The 20,642-nt window shown below is 30.1% G+C and overlaps 2 protein-coding genes across 2 annotated transcripts; both read right to left on the reverse strand.

Moving 5' to 3' along the window:
• Positions 1-325: 325 nt before the first annotated feature.
• Positions 326-1,932, reverse strand: Phum_PHUM086840 (Adhesion-regulating molecule 1 precursor, putative; the record flags this gene model as incomplete). Its single annotated transcript, XM_002423755.1, has 6 exons — positions 326-433; positions 515-672; positions 750-919; positions 1,004-1,214; positions 1,311-1,527; positions 1,729-1,932. The coding sequence occupies 6 exons, from the start codon at positions 1,930-1,932 to the stop codon at positions 326-328; spliced, it is 1,068 nt and encodes a 355-aa protein (XP_002423800.1).
• Positions 1,933-2,438: 506 nt separating this feature from the next.
• On the reverse strand, positions 2,439-19,863 carry Phum_PHUM086850 (transient receptor potential-gamma protein, putative; the record flags this gene model as incomplete). Its single annotated transcript, XM_002423756.1, has 17 exons — positions 2,439-3,370; positions 3,431-3,604; positions 3,680-3,863; positions 5,365-5,559; positions 5,633-5,828; positions 5,900-6,169; positions 6,246-6,373; positions 6,446-6,585; positions 6,648-6,797; positions 6,883-7,117; positions 7,204-7,366; positions 7,663-7,676; positions 8,654-8,855; positions 8,944-9,086; positions 12,637-12,874; positions 16,925-17,055; positions 19,759-19,863. The coding sequence occupies 17 exons, from the start codon at positions 19,861-19,863 to the stop codon at positions 2,439-2,441; spliced, it is 3,600 nt and encodes a 1,199-aa protein (XP_002423801.1).
• Positions 19,864-20,642: the final 779 nt, after the last annotated feature.

Raw genomic sequence — 20,642 nt, forward strand, 5'->3', positions numbered from 1 at the left:
TAATAATAATAAAAAAAAAGGGGGGAGAATGTTTATTTTTAATCGTTTCAACTTTTTTTTTTCTTTTTTGATTTTAATTGAACATTTACAAACGACAAATGCAGGTTTCAAGTTGGGCAACATATACTGTTTCCTTATTTATTTATTTATTTAAAACTACATAAAAGATCGATAAAGATAAATAATAAATAAAAGAAAATAAATCATCTTTATAATAGAAAGAAAGAAAGTAAAATGAAGAGTAATGATAATCGTTAATTGTCCATCGACAACCTATTCTTATATATATATTTCTACTATTTTGTTTGTTTGTTTGTTTGTTTTATTATCCTACCTCTCTAGCTGCATTAACAGCATTTTCCCCAACTTGAAACTGCTGTACAACTGGTCCTAAATGACCTGATTGTAATGCTGCACTGAACATACTAACCGCCTAAAAGTATAAAATTTAAAAAAAAAAAAAGAAAATAACATGGCCTAAAATGTAATCCTTATTAATCAATCAAAATCTAACCTGTTGAAACTGAGGTGATGTTATTGTTGATCTTAACTGTTGTTCTGTACTTTCTGTTCCTCCTATGTTCGGAAGATGAGGAGATAATTCTCTTATTAAATTTGGATCATTTAAAACACCAGCTATGCTTTCAGAGTTGAGAGCATCGGATAAATCCACTAAATATAATAATTAAATTTATTATATTAATCGAATAAACATTACATAAGAGACATTTTTTTTTTTTTAAATTTACCATTGGGTGGAGCAGTTACTCTTCCTTCTGTCGGTTGAGTAAGATTAGATAAATATTTTTGTAAATCGCTCAATTGTATCGGCTGATTGCTAGATGCTACTCCAGAATTATTTCTAGTCACCGTAGTTCCTGCATTAGCAGCCCCTGCAGCATTAGTTGTGGCTAACATTCTTTAAAATAATAATAATAATAATAATTGATTATTTGAATGAATGAAATTTTATTATAATGCGAGATGATATGTTTGACAATACCTCACTGATGAATCAGATGAAGTTGTAGTCGAAGCAGATTCCGTTGCAGTAACTGTATTATTTGTAACGACAGGAGCCCTCTCTTGAGGGGGCCTACTCATTGTACTTAATAAGTTACTCAATCCGCCAGCACCACCGGTACCAAAAGTTCCAAAAAGTTGCATCAATTGATGCTGTGTCATGCTACCCAAAAGATTTTGTAAATCAGCTTCTAAAAAATTTATAAATAAACTGTATTTTGATATGGAGATGTAAGAATTAATAAAATATCAGTTTTATGTGATCAATAAGAATCATTTTAAAAAACCTGGATTATGTCCGCTTCTTCCAGAGCCTGCAGCAGGAGGATTATTTAACATTTCGACAATTTTTTTACAATTTTCTTCATCTTTATCAGTTTTAGGTTCTTGAATCCAGAAAAAAAATTTTCTGCTTGATGATTTAAATTTCAATACGTAAACTCTTCCAGTGGTACATTGTTCGACTTTTTTAAATTCACTATCATCTGGGAAAATTATCAAATCCTGAAAAAACGATAAATTTGAATAAATGATAATTTGATGAAGGAAATATATGTAAGAAAATATTTTATAAAAAATGCTTTTGTGATGTGATGAAAGATTGTTAACCGATTTTGTTTTTTTACACCATTTGCGGCGAATTAAAAATCGATATTTACAATTTATACGAAATGAAAAAAAATAAATAAATAAATAATTTCTTACATCTTCAACAACTCCCGTAACTCTATCTTTCCAACAGAAATGCATCAAAGAATCTTCCGATTGATACACGTATAATAACCCTTTACGCTTATCGGGATGCACCATTTTACCTTTCATGGTCATTTTTCCGGCTTTGAATTCGACCAAATTTTTATTTTGACTCCTCGTTGCCGTATTACCAAAAAGAGCTCCTGAACTAGGCATATCGAACTCAAAAAAAAAAAAAACCAAAAAAAAACCAAAATAGATGTATATGTGTGTGTGTGTAACGAAAAACCCGTAAACGACGATTAATTTGATGACTTGCTTTTACAAATAGCTAATATTGAATATTTTCCGACAAATCTGTAAAAAGCAGACAAATGTCGACCGTGTAAAAAAAAAAAAAAAAAACAAAAAGGAAATTTGTTTTTTATTCTATGGAATTGTAAATAACAAGTAAATATTAAACGACGTGGAAATAGATAAATTTCTCGTTTCCCCCTCTTTCTTTTTATTTCGTGAATAATTTATTAAAAAATTATATATATATTTATTTTAAATATCGATATATATATTATATATAAATAAATAAAATTTATCTTAAATCTAATTTATTTATATTTATTATTTGCGACAAATTAATCTTTTTTAAAAACAAATGTTCAACTAATTAAAAACGTTATTTATATATATATTCTATATTTGATTTAAAAAGATTATTTGATTAACTATAGCCATCCTTGGGATCCGCTAACGGGTTGTACTCCGGGTAAATTTGGCAACGTTGCACTCCCGTTCCTAGATTTAAAAGCTAAACTTTGTTCGGTATTTTTCGTCTGTGGTTTATCCGGTTGTTGTTGTTGTTGTGATTCTTGATTGGATTCGATCGAACTCGAACTTTTCATTTGATTTATTTTATAATCTAAATTACCGAGTAACGGATTTTTATTATTCGACGAATTGATTTCATCTCGATCGTTTCCATCATCTTCTTTAAATTGTACTAATTTAACAGTGTTAACTTCTTGATTACGCGTAGGCACTGAACTAGCTCTTTTTAAAAGTTTATTATTTGATTCGTCGCAAAGTGAATAAACATTCGAAACGGGTATCTGTACGGTATCTGAACTTTTATCATCACTTTTAATACATTGTTTCGTTCTTGATGTTGAAAATTTTTTACGTTTTCTTTTCAATGCTGCCAACGCACTCGAACCCAAACCGAAATTCGATAATCCCGATTGTAAACTTGATAAACCGCTACCCAAAGCATCGACCAAACTTGGATTTGAATCCGATTGTGATTCGGTTTGATTTTCATCGCTACCCGGACTGTTGCTGTTGTTGTTGTTGTTGTTTGTCGAATATCTATCGGTTTTAGAATTGCAAACGGAATCCTCGGATCGACTCCTATTTATGAGTTTACTCACTTTTCCCGATTTAGCAGCTTCCATTAATGTTCCCCATCTTTTCTTACGACTCGAACTCCTTTTCGAAATGTTAAATTTTGGAGTGAGTTTAGATAATGATTTTTGTGACGGAAGTGAAGTGCTTAAACTTCCTGTTTGTACATATGGTGGAGCCGAAGATGGAGCATCGTGCATTGATTCTCTTAATTGATTTGATTTTTTTGGCACTGTGTTTGGAGTCCCTATAATTCCTATAATTGAATGCTCTTTTATTACAATAAATTATTATTATTTTTAATAATTACACCTACCTGATATAGTAGAACCGAATAAATCTTGATGTTGTAATATTTCAGGTTCTGCTTGTAAATTTGCTATAAATTCGGCAACGGGTGCCAATGGTACACCCGGTCCCGGTGTTGGTGCTATATTAAAACCTTTCATTAACCTTCTTTCCTTCTGACGGTTTTTCTTACCACCGGAACCTACAGAAAAGAATTATTATTATTTTCCCCCAACTATCCTTTCGCTATTGGTACCTATTTTTAAAAAATTCATACCTGCACCCATTCCGGAAGCCGTGCTCGTATTCATTCCAGAATTTTTTAATATTTCAATGAGTTCGCATCTAAATGCAGATATATCCTGTTTTATTTCGTTCACGTCATCTTCCGTGACTCCTTGTGATTCTGCTTTTCTTTGTTCGACCGTTACGTACCTTCTAACAAGATTTCTCATTATGCTCTGTAAATATTAATTAAATTATTTTCCATCACATCCATATTCAAATTCAATGAGAAAAAAGTTGTTATCATATATATATATGGCATCAGCCGTTATTATTTTACTTCTTGGCTCAAGCAAAGCAATGTAAATCTATCTATCTATCATAATAATAATAATTATTATTATTATCATGTACATACGCATTACACACAAGGAATGATGCAAACACACCAAAAAAAAAAAAAAATTATATGTATTTTTATACTACCTGATATCGAAAATCTCGTTCGCTTGCTCTTTTCACTTTCCGCTAATTGACAAAAAGAGACAAAATCCGTGTGAGAAAAAATTAATCCCTTTTTTTTTTTATCGTAAATACATACATAAATGTATTATGTATGTATGTACGTATGTATACATAAATAGATAAATAAATAAATGAGTAAACGCGTACGTTTTATTTCTTTCGAATTATTTTCACGTCGGTTTTTAAACAAATTACATCAGCTGAAATATTGTTTAATCATCATCATTATTATTATTATTACTTAATTAATAATTATTAATAAAGTTGGTGCTTTAAATAAATAAAATTACCGGCGGCAGATAAAAAAAAAAATTTTTTTAATTACGTGAAAACCGCGCATTTTTAACACATAGTCTTATGAGGAAATTTTTATTTTAAATTTGGTTAAGGTTTTACTTTAAAAAAGTTCGAGTCGATCGATAGATCGATCAATCGATCAGTGTTTACAAATATCGACGACAGAGATCGTTGATTTCCCCCGTTACTCGGGTGATAATAAAGAATTTTTTTTTTCTTAAAATTTATTTTTGTGTGTGTCTGTATGTGTGTGTGCGTGCGCGCGCGCGTGTAATAAATAATTAAATAAATAAATAATTAATTAATCAATTAATAATTTTATTAATGCCAGCCAATAAAAAAATAAAAAGCAAATAATTTAATTTAATTTACTTTTTTTTTTTGCACCAATCAAAAGCTGTGTGTGTTTGTGTATTGCACTCGATACTAATTTTTTTTTTTTTTTAAAGAATTAATATTATTATTATTTTACTCAACGATTTTTAATAATAAAAAGCCAAAAAATTTTTAATAATAAATAAATAAATAAATACAAATTTAAAATTTAAAATTAAAAAAAAACAAGAAAAATATTTCAACTGAATATTATTATTTTTTTTCTCTCTCGCTCTGAGACTTTTGTTGCGATAAGTCTCAAATTTTTAATTACAAAATTTTTTATTATCATTATTATTATTATTATTATTATTATTATTACTGTCTTACCATTTCCAAATGCGCTAACGCGGAATTCTAAAAAAAAATTACTTATTTGTTTTTATCATAACCACTCACGTTAAATTTTTTATATTTTTTATTTTCAATACACATAAATAATAATAATAAAATACGTTTGAAATTTTATGACGTAATAATAATCATCCGTATCACTCGCACTCGTTCGTAAAATATATTAATAATAATAATAATAATTACCCTTATCGTTCTCATGTGTTCTTTTTTAGCCGCTCTCGAATGACCGCAAAGTTTTCTATACAACCACTGACTCAAATACCACATGCTTTTAAATGTTGGTATTATATTAAAAGGAGGTGGCACGGTACCACCTTCTTCGAAATAACTTATCCATAATTTCGAACGTGCAAATTTCCATTCAACGTCAGCTCTTTCCTAATTTAAAAAAACAAAAACTCATAATGTATGAAGAGCAAGATGGCGGACGACAAAGGGGAAATGTACTCACGGATATGAGCTGATAACTATGATTCATCATTGCTATAAGAAGATTGAGCAAAACGACAATATTGATAACGCTATAAGTTCCAAACATGAGCATACCCCAAAATCTTGTAAATGTTTTTATTCCCTCCAATTCGAAACTATCCAAATCGATCAAACCGAAAACTGCCCAAAATAACGTTTGAGTCGTTTCGAACAAACTGTAACAAAAAAAAAATTCGATAGATAGAAAGAGAGAGAGAGGGAGAGGGGGAGGAAAATAATTTCATACTTTGAAAATCTTCTCCAAACAAGGCACGCTGTTCTGTCGGACGACAGATTTTTTGTCATGTTTTTACCCAAATCGTATTCCGGCACGCATTTTTTTTTTTCCATGTCCGCATAATACCAAAGAAGTTGATTTAAACCGCAGGAAAATGCAAATAATACCAACACGTAAAGGAAAAAAAATTTCATTATGTCTAAAACCATTCTGCTGAGTGAAACTTGAAGAGGGCCTAAATATGGATTAACTGAAAATATGTACACCAATTTGAGGGAACTGAAAAGAGAAGGAAATCGTTATGACGTCATACTCTTATGAAAAAACGTTTAAAAAAAAAATTTAACGGTTTTACCTAAATATATTAGCTGCTGAAAAAAGTCCTTCTGCTATTAACATAGGATCCCACGTATCCCATTCTTCTCTTTGTAATTCGATATATAGTCTATTTGATCCGGTACCTTCGCTTATTTCTTTTTGAACCTGTAAATGCGTGTGTGCGTGTCATTAACGACCAAAACCCCCCAATAATGAGTTTTAATTTAAATAACTCACCCTGTAGTAAGCAACGATTCTTAATGCCACGGTGGCAACGTATAAAGACATGGTAACGAAGTCTATAACGTTCCACATATCGTGTACGTATTCTTCGAGTCCGACATCCCAAAGTTGTTTTATTTCACTCCAAATCAAACCTTTTATCAAATCAAAATTTAACCTTTAAGGTATAAAAAAAAGGTATAACAGACAAACTTACCGGCAACCCAAAAAAGTATAAGCCATTCGATTATGGATGGTAAAGCTCCTCTTTTTGTCGTTATATCCGGTGCTTTCATACCATCGTTTGTCAATCCGAAAAGATCACCCACGACCGTTTCGATTCTTTGTGATGCAAGTATGAGTAAAACTATTTTCCAGAAAGAAAAAAAAGAAAAATTGGCATTTCTTCCTTCCATCATACCCGCCCCCCCTCCCCGAATAATAAATCTTACATAGAAAAGTTAAATAACTTGCTGAATTGCATATGAATTTAATAAAAGGTTTTCTCATTGTTTGTCCTATTTTAGAATGTGGTGCCAGAATGTACATGAGAGAAAAAAATGGGAAAAGTATTCCGATCCTGACAATTTCCATTGCTTGGAGTATCATGTTTTTCCTACGAAAACCCGGGAGTCCCTCGTACCAAATGGACGCAAGTAATTGCTGGACGTTTGGATGAGCAACGAACTGAAAAAAGAAAAACGATACATCGATCGATACATCGTTCGATTCGATACGATTTATTTTTTAAATAAAAAATTCAAATAACAAACTTTTTTTTGCCTTAATTTAATGGCTAATTTTAAACGATTTAAATGCATTCTTTCACCGTGTTCGAAAGCGGGTCCCGTGGGATCGTGATTTAACAAAACTTCTAATTCGTATGAACTCCTAGTGTGGTCTAATAAAGCCGTTGCAAAATCTTGGCATTGTTTTCTCAATTCCTAATAACAAACAAACGACAAACAAATAAACAATTAAAAACAAACGCCATCAATTTTTATTTATTTAATCCGTGTAATTAACGCTTTAAAAAAAAAACAAAACAAAACAAAATTTATTTTTAACGTATTAATAAAACTATCGTTCGAAATCCCCTCCGTTACCCCTCCGTTCCACCCCTCCATTCTACCTCCTCCTCCTTTTGCCCCTTCCACTCTTTTATTATTTTCATTTCCCCTCTTTTCCCATCTCACTCTTATTTTCATTTCCCCTTATTTTCTTATCTCTACGATCTCGTTTTTATCTTTATAATTTTTCCCCTGTTTCCCTTCCCCTCTTTTTCCCCTCTTTCTCTGCATCAGTCTTATTTTCATTTCCCCTCTTTTCTCCTCCTTTTTTTCTCTCTTTACGATCTCGTCTTTACCTTTCTCTTTCCTATTTTTCCCCTTCTTTCTCCTCCTCTTTCTATTCTCATATTCTCTTTCTCCTTCTAATCCCTTTCCGATTGTCTCTCTCTCTCTCCCTTTCTCTCTTTCTCGATTTACCCTCAACCTTCTGTCCTTTCTTTCTTTCTTTCTTCCTTCTTTTCTTCCCTACCTACCTACCTTTCCATTCTCATTCTTTTTTTCATTTCTTTCGAATTTTATTTATTTTTTTTTTTTTTTGTAAATGTGTTTCACGTCTTTTTTTTTCCTCTTTCATTTTTATTTCCGAAATTAAAAAAAAAAAAAAAAACAACCTTTTAAGGTTGAAAAAAAGAAGGAAAAGGAAACGAATTTTCTTTGCGCCAGTTAACTTGTTTTATAGTAGCGAACCTCTTTCCTTTTTTTTTTTTTCCTTCTTTTGCCTTCCTTTTTCTTCTTCCTTTTTCAAAGTTAAGCAATAAATTTTTTTTTTTTTTCTTCTGTCCGTCCGTGTGTTCTTTCACCTTTTTTTTTTAAAATTTTTTATTCGAATCGAAAACCGGAAACGTCTTAAATTAAATGACGCGCATCACAAAAAAAAAGAAAATTTTCTGTTTTTTTCGCCTTTTTTGTTTTGTTATTTTTTTTTTCGTCGAAAAAAAAGCGTGAAAAGGATCGCGGATCAGGATAAATAAAGAGAATAATAATAATAATAATAATAATTTAAAAAAATAAAATTTTAAGAAGAAAAGGTTAAATAAAAACATGATGAAAAAAGGAAATAGAAAAATGATGATGTGGATTAGTTAGTGACGTAATTATAATGTTTACCTCACGGTATATATAAATTTAAAGGATGGAAAATTTTTATTTGTACCTGATATTGAATTTTAAATTCGTGTTCTAGAAAACTCAACCTTCTCAATTCCCAACTTAATTCAAATGCTGTCAATATGGGATCTTTTGATGATAATGCTATCAGTGATGGACTTGCCAATGCTCTATATGCGTTTATCCTACTTCTAGAATGTCTTAAAGAATCTTCTTGTCTTGACGTCACGCATTCCTTACAACCGCATCTGTTATTAACAAAAAACCGTTAAATTAGAATTTTTCTTTTTCGTACCGGATATCGTTTTTTCACGTACTCCACATCCGATACGATACCTCACGTGATGGGGATCTGGTAACGTGGCACCTCTATCAAGTAATATTTTTATTATTTCGTAATTATCTCTATGAGCTGCTAATATCAATGGCGTTATATCCGGTGTAAATGTTGCCGTATCCGGCGGTAACGCTTCCCAACTCTGCTGGAAAATAATTTTTTTTTTTAAATTAGAAAATTTTCCATTGGTAATTTTAATGATAACCCCAACACAAAACCTTCGAACTATAAAAAAAAATTTTAAATCATCAATCAATCAATCAATCAATCAAATCGATAATGATGGTTGTTGTCGTTGTCGTTGTTGTTTTTTTTTTTTTCATTTGGTTGATAATAAATTATACAAATATACATTTCAGATTTCAAAATGGAGGATGAAAATAAATCCATCTCCCTCTCTCTCTCCCTCTTCATCCTCCTCCCTCCTCTCGTCCCCCCACAAAAAAAAAAAAAAATTGAATGAGGCAATTAAATGAAATTAAGAACATTCGATTTGGAACGAAAGGAAATTATCATCAGTCATTGATTGAATGTTTGTTTGTTTACTAAAAAAAAAAAATTCAACTCCAACAACAATTTAAAAATTGACGTTTTTTTTTTTTATGGATAAAATATAAAAAAATTTATTTATTCTATGGAATGAATTTTTTTTTTCTTTTAATTTATTTACATATATAAAAATTTCGTGTCGTAATTAAGTAATTGCGGAATAGATTGCGGACAGATTGTGCTGTTTTTGAAATACGTTTTGCATTTTGGCACAGATTAGAACTTTTGATATATTATTATTATTATTATTATTATTATTTGGTTTCCTCTGTAACGTCCGACATTTTATTGAAAACATGGGGAGCCAAAGCGAGCATTTCCGTTTTATTTTTGAAAGGGTATCAATGCTTCGCATGTCAGTGAAAAGTTGTGGGCTGTGAGGGTGATGAAGCCTTAAAAGAATTGGGAGTCCTAAAATTCCAGAGATTTTTCTTTGAATGATGAGGAGTGCTCTGAGTGTCCAGTTGGGGTTGATGATGGGCAAATAAAGGCCCTCATTGATTATGATAGGCAGAGTGCGACAAGGAACATTGCAGAGAAGCAAGATGTGTCACATGCGGTGCCTTGGGTACCAAAAGAAGCCTGGGCATAGCCTTAGGGAATGTGAGTTAACGAGGCGACTTGGTCTTTGTGATATGCTTCTTAAACGACCCATTTTTGAAAGAATGGTCCCCTGAGATGAAAAGTGGGTTGTCTATGACAACATTTTGAGGAAAAGATCCTGGTCTAAGCAAGGCGAGCAAGCAACAACAACTTCTAAGGCTGACATTCACCAAAAAAAAGGTACTGCTATCAGTTTGGTGGGATTACAAAGGCATGGCACCTACTTTGATCTGCTGCAACGAAATCAGATCATAAATTCAGAGGTTTATATTTGACAATAATACCATCCGAGAAAAACGACCGAAGGTAGCCAATAGAAAAGGAAGAAGAATTGTCTTTCATTACGATAATGCCAGGCCCTCCACTTATCTTTATAATTACTAAAGCCACGTCATTACGACCACGTCACAAAGACCGATCGAATCGTTATTCCAACGGTTTTTTTCTTTACAAATTTCAAATTTTTTTTTTTTTTCTGTGTTGGTAATACGATTTTTTATTTTCTGAAAAAAAACGTGTGCGTGTGCATGTGCATGCGTGTCTGTTTTTATTTTCATCTCTCTACCGAATTAAAATTTATTATTATTATTATTATTAACAAAAGAAAATATTTACAAAAAAAAAAAAGAAAACAAGTCTACGAGACTCGACAATAAACAAACATGGCGTGAAGTTTTTTTCTTTTTCACGGTTATAAAAAAAGAGAGAGAAAGAAAAAATAAATAAATAAAATTTATTGTTTTCTATTTTTTTTTTTTTTTTTAATAAAATAATAATAAAAAGTTAATAAATTTTAAAAAAATTATTATTATTATTATAATCACGAAAAGAATGATTCGTTGGTTTTTTTTTTTTTAATAAATTTTTCATTCATTTTCCGTGTCACGATCAATGAATTTTTCGAACGTAAAATTACGTTAAAAAAAGAAGAGAGAGAAAAAAAAATTTTTTTCCCTTTGTTTGTTTGTTTGTTGTCGTGTCATCACAACAACAACAACAACAACCCCGTAAGTAAAAATTTTTAAACGATGAACCCCTATCGTATTTCACGGTCGAAAAATATTCGAATTTTTGATACAATTATTATTATATCATCTTTCTCTCTCACTCTTTCTCTCTCTTCCTCTCTCTCTCTCTTCCTCTCTCTTTCTCTCTCTCTCTTCCTCTCTCTTTCTCTCTCTCTCTCGCTTGACAAATCTCGTTGAAATTTTTTTTTTTATCATTTCGTTTCAGAAGCACTTTCATCTTCAGAGATGACTCGAATTCTCTGTCTCTTTCTCATCTAGCAAAATCCTTTTGCTTTTTAAACTCTCCCCCCCCTCTCTCTCTCTCTGTCTCTCTCCCTCTCTCCCCCTCCCTCTCCATCTCTCAATGATTATACTTCATCCTTTTGATTTTATAAGAATTATTTTATTGACGAAACCTTTTTCGTTTTTTTTTTTTGATTTTTCGTTTCCGGTGTCATTTTCAAAATCCTCCTATTTTCAAAAGAAAATTATCATTATTATTATTATTATTATTATTATTATTATTATTTTCAAAACGAAAGAGTTGTGCTCTAGAAAAAAAAACAAAAACAAAAAACTTTTACAAAAAAAAAAAAAAGTTTCGTAAAAGTTTCTAAATTTTTTTTTTTTGCCAAATTTCCAGTCTCTCTTTCCACCCCCTTCCCACACACAAAATATTAATAATAATAATAATAAATAAATAAATAAAATTTTTCACTGATGTTTTGCACGGGTAGTTTTAAAAAATTTGTCGTAAAAACAAAAAACAAAAACGAAAACAAAAAATGTTTTTCGGAGTAAATTTTTTCCGAACGATCCTTTTTTACCCTCCCCTTCTTCCTCCCTGTACATCCTCTCCCTCCCTTTCTCCCCTTCATTGTTTTTTTTTTTTTTTATAAATTTGATTAAAATTTATTTTATGGATTCGAAAAGAAGACGAAAACAAAATATTTTTTTTTTTTTTAACTTAAAAGCTTTTTAAAATTTACATTAATTTTATTATCATTATTATTAAAGTAATTTTAACGGTTTTTTCTGTTTTTTTTTTTTTTTTTTATAAATTTTACAAACGAACGTAAAAATAATAAACTCGATTTTCTTGTTACGAATTACGTATATATATCATCATCATTATTATTATAGAAAAAAAAGGAAAATAAATTAGCTTCGTAAGTTAAATATGAAAAAATTAATTTAAATATGGCGGACGCCGAATGAATTTGAACGTTAAAATAATAACCGCGAATTACGTTTCGATAAAAAATTTTTTTTTCTCCTTTTTTAATTGAGTGAAATAATGAAGAAGATGAAGAAGAAGATGAAGAAGGAGATGAAGAAGAAGAAGATGAGGAAGAAGATGAAAAAGTAATAAGAAAAATAATAATAATAATGACGAATACATTAAAAAAATTTCGATTATTAATATACGTATGGAATATTTGGATGTTTTTTTGGTTACGTGACCTTTTGGCCTTTTAAAAAACGAATGTTTAACCTTAGGGGGAGAGGGAGTGATCCTTTATTAAAACTTACGTGAGGTTCTCCAGGTTTATGTATTGTTTTTTCGTGATCCAAAAGTACTTCGACAGCTTCGACGAATTCTTCGGAAATGGCATGAAGTAAAGCATCCTTCGTTTCGACTTTATGTTCGATTAATAATTCGACCATTTCGAGATTTTCATTATCTATGGCCATTAAAAGTGCCGAACGTCCCAATGGATCAACGCAATTTATATTTATAAAATCCGTTTCTTGAGCTTTTTGCAACGTTCTGCAAAAAAAAAATAAATAAAAAGAACGTTATAATAATAATGATGATAATAATAATGATAATAAAATTTTTTTCTACGAATAAAAGCATAAATTATCAATATCAGAAAAATTTTTTTCGTTTTTTTTTTTGACGTATCCCTGCCTCCTTTTCGTTGATTTGGAAAATTCGTTTTTCATTTTCGATTTTATTGGTATCCCTTTCTATTCCCCTCTCCTCTCCCTCCTCCCTTCCCGCTCTCTTTAGAAAAATTTTTTCCAGATGTCGGAGAAAGAAAAAAAAACGTTTTTCGAATCCGTACTCACACCAACCGACATTTTTCATTTTTTTTTTTTTCTTAACATAAAAATTTTCCACACGGTAAATTTATCTGTGATTTTTTTTTACTAATGATTTTGAGTTATTTATACTTACTCTATTTAACTCATAGAGTAAAAAATTAACGGTCGAAAATTTCGTTCGTGCACATACTACGCTTAAAATTTACCTCTTTGTCGCGCATATAAAATTTTCCCATGATTTTTTTTTTTTTTTTTTTAAATAAATAAATGCTATGTATATAATAAATATCAATTCGAGTGCGTGCGTGCGTGTGCGTCCAAGTGCGCGAGAAAGAAAAAAAACCTGGATTCGTCCCTGGAGAAAAATTAATGCAACGAAATGTATTCATTACAGCTCCGTACTTAATAATAATTTTTATTATTTTAAATTTCCCCCTTTCCCCTTTCCCCTTTCCCCTTTTCCCTCTTTCCTCTTCCCCTTCTCCTCTCCCCCATCGCATGACGTTTTACGTGACGTCATATTATAATTACGTAATAAATAATGTATTACCGATCTCATTTGAATAAAAAGATACTCGCGTTAAAAAGCAAAACGTCAGGGAATTTTTTTCCCTCCTTTTTTCCTCTCGACCACTCACGTCATCCTTACGTCATCATTTTAACGGAAACTGTAAACACGTGACGAAGTAGTGGCCTCGTGAAGGGGAGAATACGAAGGAGGGAAAAGGTTTTCATTTTTATAACCGTAAAAAAGAAAATAAAAGGAAAGATTTTAATGTTTAAAAGTTTTTATAATTTTCTTACAGGAATTATTATCCAACAAGAATTTCTCTCTCGATAATGCATATATAATCAATGAGAATAATTAATTAATCAATTAATTAAAATTATAAATATTAATTAACTAATGGTGTAAATATTTTATTATACTGTGGTTTAATTTTAAAGTTTAGTAAGTAAGTGTTTGTACGTGCGTTCGTGCGTGCGTGCGTGCGTGCGTTATAGAATAATAAGGTCAAGTGGAAGAAAATTATTATTATTATTATTATTATTATTATTATTATTATTATTATTATTATTATTATTATTATTATTATAGGTTTAGTGATTGACGTATAAACATTTAAAACTATAAAAAATTTTATTACTACGTTGTAATAAACGCAAGTGAATTTTTTTTTTTTTTTTTTTTTTATTGCTGACAATCCTGTAATCATGATATTATGATAATAATAATAATGAAACTTGCAACTACTTGAAATTTAAATAAATTTTTTTTATTTGAAAATGAGGGAGAGAGAGAAATAGAGAGAGAAAGAAAGCAAGTGAAAAAATTATGTGTGTCTGTATGTGTGAGAATGAGAGAAGAAGTCGAAAAAGTATATGTGTCTGAGTGTGTGTGTGAGAGAGGGAGAGAGAGAATATGGAAACAGTGTGTGAGAGAGAGAGAATGTGAAAACAGTGTGTGAGAGAGAGAGAGAATGTAGGAAAAGTATGTGTATGTGAGAGAGAGGGAGAAAATGGAAAAAGAATGTGTATGTGAGCGAGAGAGAGAGTAAATGGAGAAAATATATGTGTGAGAGAGAAAGAGAGAATGTGGGAAAATTATATGTGTGCGGTATGTGTGTGTGTGTGCATGAGAGAGAGAGAGAGAGAGAAAAGTATATGTGTCTGTGTGAAAGAGAAAAAGAAAGAGAATTTGAAAACAGTGTGTGTGAGAGATAGAAAGTGGAAAAAGTATGTGTATGAGAGAGAGAGAGAGAGAATGAAGGAAAAGTATATGTGTGTGCGAGAGAAAGAGAGAGGGAGAGAAAGAGACGATAAAAAATTCAATTAGCTGTTAGCTGGAAAATTCACGCGGAAAAATTTTAAATATTTTATTTAAATTTTAATTATAATCAATTGTAGCTTATTAATTTTTTTTTTTTGTTAAGGTTTTCTTAGATTTTACGACAGCAATTTCCCTCTTCCTCCTCTCCGCCCTCCTCCCCCTCTCCGTTTTTTCCGTCGTCGAATTTTAACGTTTAATTTAAAAAAAAAAAAAATTCATTTCCTACTTGTAATGAATTCCATCGAATTTCTTAAATAATTAATTTTTTTTTTTTAAAGTAAAATTTATTCCAAAATCTGTTTTAAAAAAAGAAGATGATGATGATAATAATAATAATAATAAATTGAATAATGGAGTCATTAAAAAAAAAAAAAAAAGTTAAAAAATTTATGGATAAAGTTTTTAACGGGTTCAACGTTTAAACACGCGCCAAAAAGTTTTCAGATCGATTTAAAAAAAAAAAAACATGGAATGACCCGTACAGATGCAGAAGGAAAAACAGGAATATCCGGATTTTATCCAGACGGTTCCAAAAAAAAAATGAAAAAAAATTAAAAATTCTCTTTTGATTTAATTAAAACCGGAAATAATTGATCTACCAACCGGATACATATATTTTAGATTTTTTTGTTTTTTCCTTTTTTTTGTCCGTTGGGCGGATCCTTTAATTGTAATGATACGACAATATTAAACTCTTGTCATCATCAAATTAATTTTCAAAATTGATATTTCAAGGTTTTTTTTTCCTTTATCAATGGAAAATAAAAAAGGAAAGAAAAGGAAAGAAAGGAAAAATGTGATAAAATAAAACAACAACAACGACAACAACCCGATAATGTAATGTTATGTAATTTAACATCTGCGGTAAACGATTTGCAAATTTTTTTATATTTTAAAAATTCTTCTGCCACGTTTTTTTTTTTTTTTTATTATTGATCTATGTAAAATGAAATGAAGTGAAATTTAAATCAAAGGCCATTATTTAAAATTAATTAATAAAATTTAATTCTCTATGACATAAAAAAAAATTTTTGTTTCAATTTTCGAATTTTTTATTAACCTTCTCACTGTTGCCAAATCTCCTCTTTCGACGCTTAGTAAAAATCTTTTTTCGTCAACAACTACAACACTGTCTCGAAAAATAAGAAAAAAAATTAATAATAATAATAAAAACTAACTAAAACCAAAAAATTTTATTAACGTCGTCATCAACATCGTCATCATCATCAACATCACCATCATCATCATTATTATTATTATCATCATCATCATCATCATCATTATTATTATTATCATCATTATAAATTCAAAAAGTTAAATTTAAAAAAATAAATAAATAAATAAATTCGAATAATTGAAGCGTGCCTTAAAAATAACGGTTAGACTTAACAAACGGTCGAGTTTTAAAAAAGGGAAAGGGGAAGGGAAGTGGAAGGAGAAAGGAAAAGGGAGGGGGTAGGGAATTTTTTTATTTTAATGCCACGTCTCGTATTTTTTTTAATTTAAGTAAACAATCGTTCGAAATTCAGTTTTACTTGTAAGCGTTATGAAATTTTTTAATAAAAAAAAAAACAAAATGGCGGAGCAATAAGAAAAAATAAGAAGAAATAAAATAAAAAAAAATAATAAAAAAAAACAAAAGTTTTTAAAACCTTTAAAAAAAAATAAAAAATTCAAATAATAATAATAATAATAATAATAATGGTAACGGTTGAGGGGGGCTTTCGAGTTTTTAAAAAAAAAATTTCAGATTTGAAAAGTTGGTAGCATTGCATACAAAAGCTTATACGTTATAAATCTAAACACACAAACAATGAAAGCAGACAAATTATAATAAATTGACGAACGAATTGTTCGATCACGCGTTTATTATCATTATCATTACTTTTTTTTCTCACGAGTGAGAGAGAGAGAGAGAGAGATAAATTTTTGTTTTACCTTCTCGTTGATGCCACGTCTCCCCTTTCGACTGCTAAAAGAAATTTTTTTTCATCCAACGACAGCTGTGCCATTTCCTGATGCGGTCTAACGACATTTTCTTCTTCCATCATTCCGTGTATGCTGTGCCTCTGTATAAAACACAAAAAATTTTTGAAAAATAATAATAATAATAACGCATTTTTGCGTGGGTACGTGGGTGGGTTCGTGCGTGTGACTTTACTAATTAATTAATTTTGATGGATTTTTTATAAATTAAATTTTTTTTTTTTTTATTTTGCAATTTGAACTCGTGTATTTAAATAAAAAAAAAACAATACACACACACACACGTATCGATAACGATGATGATAATAATAATAATAATAATAATAATAATAATAATAATAATAATAATAAATAATTAATCGATCATGTATCGGCGATAATTAATCGAACGATTTGTGTTGAGTTAATGTATCCCACGTACGATATACGTGTGCGTTTAAATTAAATCATAATTACGAGGTTTTATTTTTTTTAAAATAAAAAGCCCGGGAAAAAAAAATTTTTAATTAAATCTTCCTCCCTCTCTCTCCTCCTTACCCCCCCCCTCAGAAAAATATATCGTATCGTTCATATTTTGTACGGGGAAGGGGACGGGGAGGGCGGGGGAAAACGATAAATTATATCGACAATATATAACGCCATATTTCTTTTCGAAAAAATTCTCGTTCGAAACGGGTCCCCCACCCTTTTTCCCTCTCTTTCTTTCGCTTCCTGCCCCCCCATTTTTTTGCGGGGAGGGGGAATTTCGAATATTTTTTTTTTTATTTAATAAAATTTGTTAAACGTTTTTAAGAAAAGATATTATTTATTTTTTTTAAACAAAATCGTTCGGGGATATTTTTAAAAATGGCGACGTTTTTCCGTTTTCCGGGAAGGGGTGAGAGGGTGAGGAGGTGAGTGAGGGGGCGGGGTAACGTTGATAATGTGAAAGAATTAACGACTTTAAGAAAAGATATATATATTTTTTTTTTAACAAAATCATCATTTGAGGGGGTATTTTTGAAAATGGCGACGTTTTTTCCGGGAAGGGGGAAGGGTAAGTGGGGGGGGTAATGTTGATAATTTTAAGTTAACGTGAAAGAATTAAATTTAAAACAAGAGTTAAAAAAATAAAAAGAAGGTATTAAGTTAAAAAAAAAATGAAAAAATGTCAGTTTTTTTTTGGGAAAAAAAAATAAAAAAACTTTTCCCTTAAAAAAGTTTTCCTTTAAAAAAAAACTTGTTAATTACCTGACTAAAAACTTTTATAATTATTATCATCATCATCATCATTATTATTTAAAAAAAAAAAAATTATTTAAAACGATGCAAAATAAGTTTTAAAACGATGTTAACGACTTTTTTTTTTTTTAATACAAAGTTCGCAACTACAAATACAATGATGACCGTTAATAATAAAAATAATAATAATGATGACGATGATGATGATGATTATTATTATTATTATTATTATTATTATATAACCAAAACGAAAATATTTCAATGAAAAAAAAAAAAAAAAAATTAAAATAAAATCGTTTTTAAATTTATTATAAAAAAGTCGTCAAATAAATCATCGCCATTTTCAATAAATTTTCACGTTTCGTAGAGGAAAAATTTTCCCGCCAAAAATTTTTTCCACCAAAAATTTTTCCCCCTTTCGTCGAATTTTAAAATTTACGTATATATATTAAAAAAATGACGATAACGATAATATAAAAATTATGGAAGGTGAGAACATCCATTTTTTTAATATATATATTAAAACTTCAGGTGTGCCTTTAATAAAAAAAGAAAAGTTTTCGACATAAAATATATATATATAGGAAAATACGATACTCGTAAAATAATAATAATAATAATAATAATAATAATAATAATAATAATAATAATAATAATAATAATGTAATTTTCACGATTTTATTATTATTATTATTATCGGAAAAGAAAAAGAAAAACGAAATTTTTCGAGAAAAATCGATAAGTTTAATTTCTCTTACTCTTAAACGTTCTATTATGACGTCATCGTAAAATAAAAAAAAAAAATTAATTGAAGTAGTACGAGAAAAGAAGGAAAAGGGATAGAAAAATCATAGAGTAAATAAACCCCGTTTGTATTATATGTGAGTACGTATCGTCGAACACGCGGTGTTGCCAAAATTATTAAATTAATTAATTTTACCGTTGATTGCATCACACATTAATTTTCTTTAATTGCTTTTATTATTTTTTTTTCCGAATGCAAGGGGGTGAGGGAGGAGTGCATACCTGAAAGCGAGAATTTTGGGAAGAGAGTGTGGATGTGGATGGGGGAACAAAATTTTTAAAAATGTTAAAAAGAGAGAGAGAGAGAGAGTTGAAAACAAAAAAATTATTCTGATTGCAAATGGCGTTTATAATAAAACAAAGGTTTTAAAATGAAAAAGAAATTTTTTTTTCTGTACAAAATTTTTTAAATGGTCATCGTCATCATCGATTGTGGTTGTTTTTGTGGTTGTAACAGATTCGAAACAAAAATGGAAAAGTTAAAAACAAAAAACGGTAAAAAAACCAAAAACAAAAAGGGTGAACGTTAAATACGGGAATAAAAATTTTTATCGACAGTTAAAAAAAGTTATCATTATTATTATCATTATCACCATCATCATTATTATTATTAAATATTTGTCAGTTCGCCATTTTTTTTTTGTAATTGTTAATCAAATAAATAAATTTTTTTCGTTTGTTTATAACGACGAATTGATTGACGACGAGTGGAAAAAGAAAATGGTGGATGTGAAATTTTTTTTTTTTTTTTATTGTTTTACCTTGACTTTGTTTTTGTAATTTGATTTATCCGGATCTTTGGGTATGTAAGAAAGTGGTGCCTGAGGAAGTCTCCCTTCTTCCATGTCCAAATAATTAACGCTCATGCTGTTGTTATCGTTTGAACAAAACGATCCGGTTAATTCCTCATCGAAAGTGTTATTCGCACCTGAAACCGTTAAAATTATAAAAATTTAAAACCGATTGTAACGTATGTTCCCTCCCTCTTTCTCTCTCTCTCTCTACACGACCCATTTTCTCTCTCTCTCTATCTACAGCACTCATTCTTTCTCTCTCTCTCTTTCCCTCTATAGCACTCATTCTCCCTCTCTTTCTGTTTGTAGCACTCATTTTCTCTCTCTCTTTCTTTCCTCCCTCTTCCCTCTTCTTCTCTTTCCCTCTCTCTTTTCCCTCCCTCCCTCTTCCTCTCTTTCCTTCTCTCTCTTCCCTCCCTTCCTCTTCCTCTCTTTCCCTCTCTCTCTTTCCTTCCTCACTCTCTCTCTTTCCTTCCTCACTCTCTCTCTCTTTCCTTCCTCACTCTCTCTCTTTCCTTCCTCACTCTCTCTCTCTTTCCTTCTTCCCTCTTCCTCTCTTTCTCTCTCTCTTTCTTCTCTCCCTTCCTCTTCCTCTTTCCCTCTTTCTTTCTCCCTTGCCTCCCTTCCTCTTCCTCTCTTTCCCTCTTTCTCTCTCTTGCCTCTTTTCCTCTTTCTGTCTCTTTCCCCCCATCGCACAATTTCCCCGATATAAATTTTTTTTTTCAAAAACAAACGTCACGAATAATTTACGCATCACCTGTCGCGACCTCATCTCCGTCCTACAAAATGTCGTACGAAATGAAAAAAAAAAAAATTTTTTTTTTTTTTATTAATTTTACAATTATTCACGT

This window comes from Pediculus humanus, genomic scaffold (assembly GCF_000006295.1).
Source record: "Pediculus humanus corporis 1103172107436 genomic scaffold, whole genome shotgun sequence".
NCBI classification, from domain to species: domain Eukaryota; kingdom Metazoa; phylum Arthropoda; class Insecta; order Psocodea; family Pediculidae; genus Pediculus; species Pediculus humanus.